The sequence below is a fragment of the Amblyraja radiata genome, chromosome 3, assembly GCF_010909765.2.
Source record: "Amblyraja radiata isolate CabotCenter1 chromosome 3, sAmbRad1.1.pri, whole genome shotgun sequence".
Lineage (NCBI taxonomy): Eukaryota > Metazoa > Chordata > Chondrichthyes > Rajiformes > Rajidae > Amblyraja > Amblyraja radiata.
The window spans coordinates 103425383-103435784 of NC_045958.1; the positions used below are offsets into that span (position 1 = coordinate 103425383).

Here is a 10402-nt window from a genome sequence, read left to right on the forward strand (position 1 = left end):
CACACATAAACAAACAGAATAACTTAAACAAACGCTAAAAATAACAAAAAGGATGTAAAACGAACAGACTGCCGGCAGGGCTGCCATATCCCTCCTCCGGCAACCCCTTGTGCTGACCCGCGGAACAGACGTGATTACACACCCATGAACAGTTGATTATATCCCAGCCCCCGTGTTGATGATTCTGTCCCACAGACATCTGAAGACATCGCTTGTGACAACCACCCGGGGACAGTGTGTATTTGGAACCGCGCACCTGTACTCGTTCCAATATTAACCTCTCCCCTCCCTCTCCCCCCCCCCCCCCCCCCCCCCCCCTCTCTCTCTCTCTCTCTCTCGCCCTCTCTCCATATGTTTCCTACCTTAATTGGTCAATGTCCGGTGCTGATGAGGTGTCTGCCGTGGAAGGGGCCTCCGCTGTGTTGCCGTGTACATTCACCCACCCAGGCATTGATCACAACCTCAGCGGCTCCGTGCTGTGGTACAAGAGGACATCATTGAATCCCAGCATTGCGTTTAACTGCACATTTGCCGGTCCCGGCCGCTCCCAATGCGACGAAGTGACACAGGAGGCCGGAGGGAGTCGTTTCAGATTCGTGGGGAACCTCAGAGAGGGAGATGCCTCAATAATGATGGAGCGACTGAGATGGGAGGACTGGGATATCTACCGGTGCCGCCTGGAGCTCAGTGTTGGGAATTTTCAATCTGTGATTCCAACGCAGCTGACGGTGGAAGGTGAGAACAATGTTCAGAGACTGTCGCTGCCCCAGAGCTCACGGACCGCGGGTTCCCCCGGTACATTGCTCATCAATACATGTTGATCGTTCAATTCAATGATTCAATGATACTGTATTCTCACACGTGCCTAGGTACAGTGATATACGTTGTTTTGCAGACAACCCAGAACAATCATGTAGCAGACGTCACCTTGACAGTACACAAGTGTCGCCACGTTTTGGCGCCGACAGCTGCAAAGATTCACCGCAGTTATCTCTACTGCCTGCTGCCGCTGGTGGCATCGGCCCCACCTCCCCCTCACTGTCATTCTGGGCTGCCCTCCTCGCCCCCCGACAGCCCCACTCACTTTCAGACGACCCTCCACTCTCCCGGACGGAGGTTTCTCCCGGGTCCCTCTTCATTATTACGGCGCGGGTCCTGTCGTTAGGTCCGCGGTCGGCGAGCCGGTCCTAAAGTAGGGCCAAGCCGGAGAACACTCACAGCCGCGCTGCTGGGCGAGAACCATCGCCGCCTGGCGTCGAGTGGTGTGGGGTGGGGGGGGGGGAGGGGGGAAGGGTGCAGAAGTGCCGGAGTTCCTACTCCTGATTCCTCTCCAGTTAATCCGTCTGGATAGTGCGCTCCTGGAGTAGACGAGACGCCGGCCTTGGTCGACAGTCAAATACAGGTGGGCTGTGTCAACTGAGAAATAGGAAGATGACGTTATAGACAATAGACAATATGTGCATGAGTAGGCCATTCGGCCCTTCGACCCAGCAGCGCCATTCGATGGGATCATGGCTGATCATCCCCAATCTGTACGCCCTTCCTGCCTTCTCCCCATATCCCCTGACTCCGTTATCTTTAAGAATCCTATCTAGCTCTCTCTTGAAAGTATCCAGAGAAACGGCAGAGAATTCCACATACTCACAACTCTCTGTGAGAAAAAGTGTTTCCCCGACTCCGTTCTAAATGGCTTACCCCTTATTCTTAAACTGTGGCCCCTGGTTCTGGACTCCCCCAACACCGGGAAAATGTGTCCTTCCTCTAGCCTGTCCAAACCCTTGATAATCTTATATGGCACAATATGATCCCCTCTAATCCTTCTAAACTACAGAGTGTACAAGCTCAGCCGTTCCATTCTCTGAGCATATGACAGTCCCGCAATCCCGGGTATTAACCCTGTAAACCTACGCCGCACTGCCTCAATAGCAAGAATGTCATTCTTCAAATTAGGGAACCAAAACTGCACACAATACTCCAGGTTTGGTCTCACTAGGGCTCCGTACAACTGCAGAAGGACCTATTTGCTCCTACACTCAACTTCTCTCGTTATAAAGACCAACTTGCCATTCGCTTTCTTCACTGCCTGCTGTACCTGCATGCTTACTTACATAGACTGATGAACAAGGACCCCCAGATCCCGTTGTACTTCCCCTTTTCCCAACTTGACACCGTTTGGATAGTAATCTGCCTTCCTGTTTTTGCTACCAAAGTGGTTAACCTCACATTTATCCACATTAAACTGCATCTGCCATTCATCTGCCCACTCACCCAACCTGTCCAAGTCACCCTGCATTCTCTTAGACTCCCCCTCACAGTTCACACTGCCACCCAGCTTTGTGTCATCTGCAAATTTGCTAATGTTACTTTGAATCCGTTCATCTAAAGCATTGATGTATATTGTAAATAGCTGCGGTCCCAGCACCGAGCCTTGCGGTACCCCAATAGTCAATGCCTGCCATTTTGAAAGGGACCCGTTAATCATTTCAGCAGGACTCAGCAATTTATTCATCACATCCAGAGTAAAGTCCAGAAGATTTGTCAAGCATGATTTCCCCTTTGTAAAGCCATGCTGACACGGACCAACCCTGTTACTGCTATCCAAATGTGCCGATATTTCACCTTTTATAATTGACACCCAGCATCTTCCCCACCACCGATGTCAGGCTAACTGGTCTATAATTCCCTGTTTTCTATCTCCCGCCTTCCTTAAAAATTGGGATAACATTAGCTACCCTCCAATCCTCAGGAACCGATCCTGAATCTATAGAACATTGTAAAATTATCACCAATGCATCCACGATTTCTGGAGCCACTTCCTTAAGTAACCTGGGATGCAGACCATCAGGCCCAGGGGATTTATCAGCGTTCAGTCCCATCAGTCTACCCAACACCATTTCCTCCCTAATGTGGATTTCCTTCTGCTGCTCCGTCACCCCAGATCCTATGGTGACGAGTATATCAGGAAGATTGTTTGTGTCCTCCTTAGGGAAGACGGATCCAAAGTACATGTTCAACTCATCTGCCAATCAAATAAGATAAAAGAGAACAAGACGTCCTACAACTTTAGGCTGTGCACGCCATACGCAAGAAAAATAATAACTCATCTGCCATTTCCTTGCTCCTCCTAATAAATTCACCCTTTTCAGTCTTCAAGGATCCAACTTTGGTTTTCATTATTTTTTTCCTCTTCACATACCTAAAGAAGCTTTTACTATCCTTCTTTGTATTCTTGGCTGGCTTACCTTCGAACCTCATCTTTTCTCCCCGTATTGCCTTTTTAGTTATCTTCTGTTGCTCTTTAAACATTACCCAACCCTCTTGCTTCCCGCTCATCTTTGCCTAGTTGTACTACTTCTCTTTTATTTACATACTGTCCCTGATGTCCCTTGTCAGCCACGGTCGCCCCTTATTCCCCTTGGAATCTTTCTTCCTTTTTGGAATGAAATAATCCCGAACCTTCTGTATTATTCCCAGAAATACCTACCATTGTTGTTCCGCTGTCATCCCTGCTAGGGTATCTTTCCAGTGAACTTTGGCCAGCTCCTCCCTCATGGCTCCATAGTCCCCTCTATGCAACTGTAACACGGCCACCTCCGATCTACTCTTCTCCCTCTCCAATTGTAGATTAAACGACCATATTAGTCACTACCTCCTAACGGCTCCTTAACCACAAACTCCTTTATCAAATCCGGTTCATTACAAAACACTAAATCCAGAATGGCCTTCTCCCTGGTAGGCTCCAGTACAAGCTGCTCTAAGAATCCATCACGGAGGCACGCCACAAACTCCCTTTCTTGGGGTCCAGTGCCAACCTGATTTTCCCAGTCTACCTGCATGTTGAAATCTCCCATAACAACCGTAGCATTATCTTTGCTACATGCTAATTTTAACTCCTGGTTCAACTTGCACCCTATGTTCAGGCTACTGTTTGGGGGGCTGTTGACAAGCCCATTAGGGTATTTTTACCCATACAATTCCTTAGTTCTATCCATACTGAATCCACATCTCCTATTTCAATGTCACCCCTTGCAAGGGACTGAATTTCATTCCTCACCAACAGAGCTACCCCACCTGTCCAGCAGAGCCCACCTGTCTGTCCTTTCGATAGGAGGTATACCCTTGAATATTCAGTTCCCAGCCCTGGCCCTCTTGCAGCCATGTCTCTGTAATTCCCACAAAATCATACTTGCCAATTTCTAACTGAGCCTCAAGCTCGTCCACTTTATTTCTACTTCGCGCATTCCTATACAACACTTTGACCTCCGTATTCACCTCCCCCTTCGAACCGCTCGCAATTGACGCTGACATTCTCTTATCCCTTTTCGAACTTTCCTTCCCGAGAGTCTTTTGTAATTTTTCCAGTACTCACTTCCCCTTCAACCCCATCTTTATACTCCCAATTTGTCACTCCCTCCCCCCCCCCCCCACTATTTAGTTTAAACCCACACGTGTGACCCTAGAAAATCTTCCTGCCACAATGTCGGCCCCTCTCCAGTTAAGGTGTAACCCGTCCCATTTGTACAGGTCACCCCTACCCCAGAAGAGATCCTAGTGGTCTATAAATCTAAATCCTTGCTCCCTGCACCAGCCCCTCAGCTACACATTCAGATCCCCTATCTCCCTGCTCCTGTCCTCACTAGCACAAGGTACTGGACAAAATCCAGAGATAACCAGCCTAGAAGTCCTGCCTTTCAGTCTGCTTCCTAACTCTCTTAACACGCGTTGCAGAACCTCCTTCCCCTTCTTCCCGATGTCGTTTGTGCCGACGTGCACAACTACTGCGGGCTGTTCGCATTCTCTCTCGAGGATGTTCTGAATTCGGTTCGTGACATCTTGAAACCTGGCACCAGGGAGGCAACAGACCATCCTCGCGTCTCGCCTGCCTCCACGGAATCTCCTGTCCGCAACTCGGATAATGGAGTCACCCACCACTATGGCTCTGCCCGACGTCGGTCTCGCAAGTCGAGTCCCATCTCTAGGATTGGAGCCACCGACGTGTCCACTGCTCGGACTGGAAGCGTCGTCTCCCCCAAGAGTGTGTACATGTTTTCTTTAGGCACAGCCACCTTGGTCTCCTGCACTCCACGGTTACCTCCCTGTCTCACAGTCACACGCCTTCGTTCTTCCCGTATCCTCGGCGTGGCTACCTCACTGTAGGTCCTGTCCAGGAAACTCTCGTATTCCCAGATGGCCCTGAGGTCAGCCAACTGCTTCTCCAGTGCCCCAACACGGTCCTTCAGGAGCTGAACCCGGACGCACATGCCACTGTTGTAGCAGCCAGAGGCTCCATCCATGTCGCTGGGCTCCCACATTCTGCATCACACTGTCTCATCTTCCCCTTCAAGTGTTCACCGCGTCCCGTCATCTCCAGCCTTTTGCGTAGTCTCATCTCCTCAGCCTCCTCACCGAAGAATCTCGAGCCAAAGACTCACACTTTACTCACGGCCGCTCCCTCACTGCCGCCCTCCCAGAGCAGCCTTGCTTCTATTGACCAATAAATTGCCTAATTTACAAATCAAATTCCTTAGTGTTCACCGTGTTGGAATCCAACTATCAATGGAAACCGAAGTGTCCAGTGTTAAAGGAGGTGTCGGTGCCCGGTGCCCAATCCCGTGTGGGCGGGTCTCCCTCTCGGTGTGGACTTCACCGCTTCACATATTGAATATTCCCCGTGGAGACCAGTGTTGGGATCCGGGTAGGCGCAGGTTCGCTGTGCCTTCAGCGACGACCAGTGACCCCCTGATGCAGAGCCATCCTTGAATGTGTCCTGTCCCCTGCGCACTCTGACCCATCTTCCCTGGGGCCTTTACTGTCAGCTCCACACTGGGCACCGCCTCCACCCACTCCCACAGGGAGAGGTCGGTACAAGACGATTCACCCACAGAACGCTGATACATTCCGGTGTCTGTCCTTCCCTCAGATCTCGACGGGGATGTCTCAGTGGTAACTGAGACTGAAGGGGGTTCGGCCACGTTACCATGTGTGTATCGGCAATCCCTGAATCACCGCAGCGCCCTCACGGTCACATGGATGAGGAAGGATCCCTACCGACACATCGTCACGTTCAGACACCAAGCTGATGGATCCTGGGCGGCGGAGAACGGAGCAACTCGGTTCGAGCTGGTCGGAAACCCAGAGCGGGAAAACGCCTCAACCAGGATAAACCAGCTGAGTGTGGAGGACAGTGACGGCTACCTGTGTCTGGTGGAGTTCAGCAAAGAGAAAAACTACGATCCGATAAAATACATCGACGAAAAGTTGAGGAGCAGCGTACACCCCCCGTACACCCATCAGTACCAGCGTGAGGTCCAGCTCCGGGTGCGGATCACATCCGGTAAGAAACCATCGCCACATTCTGCCGTGTAGAGGGAAGGTGCAGAGGGAGGGAGGAGAGCAGGAACAGGGAACCCTGTCTCTCAGGTCTCAGTGGGCGCAGCCTCGCATCTGGAGGGTCAGATACAACTCCAGAGAAAAGTCAACCATAGTTGATCAATGTATTGGAGTCCTTTGGCGAGGTGAGGTTGAATGCCCGAGAGGGAACAAGGTGCTGTGGTAGGTTTGGATTCTCAGAAGGATCTAGGTTGGGTCCCAGCCAGGAGTTTGGGGAACCAGGTGCGAGAAGGCGGCATTAAGGCAACGCACTGTCAGGGATTGAGAAGCAGTTATCGAGCAGAAGGTAGAATGAAATATCTGGATCTCTGTCATGTTGAGAGTCTGCGGCTGGCGAGGTACTTCACAGATTGGTTCTTGGTCTCAGCTATCCACAGTCTGCATCAGTGAGTTTGATTGGGGGGAGCCAATTGTTAGGTCTGATGATGGTGGTAGTGCCGTGGGACTGTGAGAGGGCAGGAGGACGCGGAGCTTCGGGGAAGGTGGACATGCTGAATGAGTGGGTGGGAGCATAATGTGGAATAAAATGTGGCAAATTGTCAAATTATCCGCACGGGTGAAGTAAACATAAAACAAGAGTGTTTATTAAATGGTCAGAGATCGGGTAGTGTGGATGTTTAAAAGGAACCGAGTGTGCTTGTTCTCGTGTCAATGAAGGGTGATGTACTGATGTGGAAGAATCGAGAAAGGCCATAGTTGTTCAGGTTTTATCAAGAGAGGAGTTATATTCAAGGGTTGAAATATTTTACCGCAGTTATATAATGTTCTAGTGAGACGACCCCTGCAGTACTGGGTCGGACTTTGTTCTTCTTAACTGCAATAAAGCCACGATTAGTGCAGTGAAGATTCCGTCACTGTTTTACCAGAAGGGCAGGTTGATTGAAGATCAGGGGAGATTGATTATACCGGAAACCCTGTAGAATGCAGGCACATGAACCTTGAGCAGAAAAAAAAGCTACTGGAGGAACTCGATAGGCCAGGTAGCATGTCTGGAAGGAAATTACCGAATGACAATTCATATCGAGACCTTGCCTCAAAACTGGAAGGATTCCCGGACAAAACGACGTCTTTGGATTTCCTTCGACAGTTGCCTGACTTCCTGAGCGCTGTCAGCAGTCTGTTGTTTCCTCCAGCAGATTAGACCTGTATTCTCCAGAGTGTAGAGAATGGGAGGTGATCTTAGTGAAGCAAACACCATTTGTACATTGTCGATCGCTCCCCTTTCCCAGTGACCACTCTGATCTCTCTCACTCTCTCCTCAGTCACACAGAGTTACAAGGTTCTGATCCTGTGGATCCCTCTCGGATTGAAAACCATTTTCCTTTCATTGATGTGTGTTATCTTCTACTATGACAAACTCAGGTATGTAATGTTGCGTTTCTATGCCTGGAATATAAACTCAATGACCTTTGGGGTGTTATTGAAAACTGTGAGGCTTCCTAGGCCGCGCCAACCATCGATCATCCATGCACTAGTTCTATCCTGCACTATAGGGGGCGTTTGCAGAGGACAATTATCCTACAAACCCCACACGACTTTGGGATATGGGAGGGACAAAAACCATGCGGTCACGGGGAGCACGTGGAAACTCCGCACAGACAGCACCCGTAATCAGGATCGAACCCGGGACTCTGCGCTGCAAGGCAGCATCTCTACAACTGCGCCACCGTGGTACCCCTGTCACGTTGGCAACAAATGGCTCAGGTGCATCATGTACCTACAGATGGAAGAACAGTTTCTTACGCGCTCAGACGCGTTGAGAAATCCCTCAAAAGATAAGATTGTATTCCCGATCCTCCAGTCTACCTTGATGGGGCCCTTGCCCTCTGCCCTTTCTCTGTAAGACTATATTCTGCACGGTTTGGGTCTATGGAATAATTTATCTGGATGACACGCGAAACCAAGTTTTTTTCCTCGTATCTGTGTCAAGGTGACGATAATAAACCAATACCTTGCTGCAGGTCAGACATCCTCCTCACTGTCAACACAACGACCAATATACGTGACCCCTGTTAAGTTAATCACCTGTTTCGCATATTGATGTTCACCTCAAATGTTGTTGTCAAACGCTGACATTGACAATAACGTTTCCCCTCTGGAGAATTCCGTTCAAATCTCCGGCCGAATCACTTCAAAGATTTAAATGACGGCTGTGAATGGAGATGCCAGAAATGGTCTTGTGGTACAATTACTGAGGCTTATTTTAATTGGTCTTGTTTTATCCGCAGCAAGAGTGGAGACTGATCCATCCGAGGAAGCTGAGCAGACCAGTGTTCCGACTGCAATATAACCTGCCTCGCAATGAAGTCCGCCGATCCCACCTGCTTTTGCCGTCTGGCTGATTTTGTCGACCTTTGGTTGTCAATCATATTAATTCTCCGACTCGCTTTAATCTTTGTGTAATATAATAAAATGCAGTACTTCTAGTTCAAAGGAGAGGTTTGAACTCCGAGAGGGTTTGATATCTGGATTATGATAGTAAACAAAGTGGTGAAAATGAGATACACCAACATGTACAATAGACGTTTAGACGCATGAACAGGCTCTTAATTAGGAAATAGTTGGAAGGATAGACAAAGTGCTGCAAATTCCCAGTTGGTTAGAAGGGGACCGGGCACGAAGCGTCACCTATCCGTGTCCTACAGAGTTGCTGCCTGACCCACTGAGTTACGCAAGCACATCGTGTCTATCTTTGGTAAACACCGGCATCAGCAGTTCCCTCTTATTACAAGTCGGAAGGATATGGATCTAATTGGGACCAACGGGATGCATGTACAGAGACAAAGATGTTCATATCGACATGTGTGTCCGAAGGCCCAATTTCTTCACTGTACAATTCTCTGACACGTTGACTCCAGAAGCATGTCCAAACCTCCCTGCTGTGGCAACCCCTGGAGCCTGACTAATTTATTTCTAGTCCCTTTCTTCGTAGTGCTCAGCTTATAAATCGCAAATGATGCATTTAACACGTAGTGAAGACAATCTTATTATTTATGCAGTTTGCTTAATTTAAAATATTAACAACCTTCGAAGTAAATTTTAATGGAAGTGCGATAAATCGAAAATGCTAATTAAATTCACTTATACAATACATAACTTTAATCTTGAATTCAATATGCTTCGTATATGTATAAATCTCTTAATATATTTGAATGGGAGAGCAACATGGAACGTGTAAAGTGGTCATTAAATTCAGCTATACAATAATTATTTGGTTTGTTTTCATTTGATGTTTTATTTTAATACAATGACGTTCTGAATTGCTTGTAACATTTCCAAAGGACCATTCGGCCCATTGGATCCATGGCCACATCGAGCATTTGACTCATCTCCAGTTCTGTTTCTCTGTTACCTGTTATCTTGCACAAACCTCAGTCCATTCCCCGCCATTCTCCAGCCAATCACCGTAGCGCTTGATCTTGGTTTAGAGATACAGCATGGAAACTCCTTCGGTTCACAGAATCCACGTCCACCATCGATCACCATTTCACACTAGTTCCATGTTATCCCATTTACTCATCCAGTCGCTATACACTAGGTGAAATAGACAAAGGCCAGTTGATCTACAGAACCGCACGGTCTTGGGATGTGGGTAGAAGCCGGGTCTCCCGGAGAAAATCCTCCCGGTCACGGGCAGAACAGCACAGACAGGAGCTCAGTTTGACAAGTTGGTGCCTGCTTTTAGAATCATAGAACATGCAAACAGGCCTTTCGGCCCCAGGTACTAAGGGAATACGGAACCCTAGTGTGTAAAGGGAGCGTGGGACCCGTGGCCGGGTTAAAATAAAGGAACAAACAAACCCGGGGCCTCTGTTTGTCAGAGGTATTACAAAAATGTGGGTCTTGGTGTGTTAACAAACTTTGACCCAAAAACTAACAAAGCAAATTCCAATCAAACTCAAATCACTAATCCCGTGTAAATCCAGTCACCCATGTGCCTGTCCCAACCAGACCTTATGCTTTAGAGATATAGCGTGGATTCAGGCCCTGCGGCCCATCACGTCCCCGCCGA

The 10402-nt window shown here is 48.7% G+C and overlaps 1 protein-coding gene across 1 annotated transcript; it reads left to right on the top strand.

Moving 5' to 3' along the window:
• Positions 1-357: 357 nt before the first annotated feature.
• LOC116971356 lies at positions 358-9597 on the top strand. The gene is made up of 4 exons (XM_033018477.1): positions 358-735; positions 5921-6334; positions 7653-7752; positions 8619-9597. Exons 1-4 carry the CDS (start codon positions 375-377, stop codon positions 8632-8634), a joined length of 891 nt encoding a protein of 296 aa, XP_032874368.1. The 5' UTR covers positions 358-374; the 3' UTR covers positions 8635-9597.
• Positions 9598-10402: the final 805 nt, after the last annotated feature.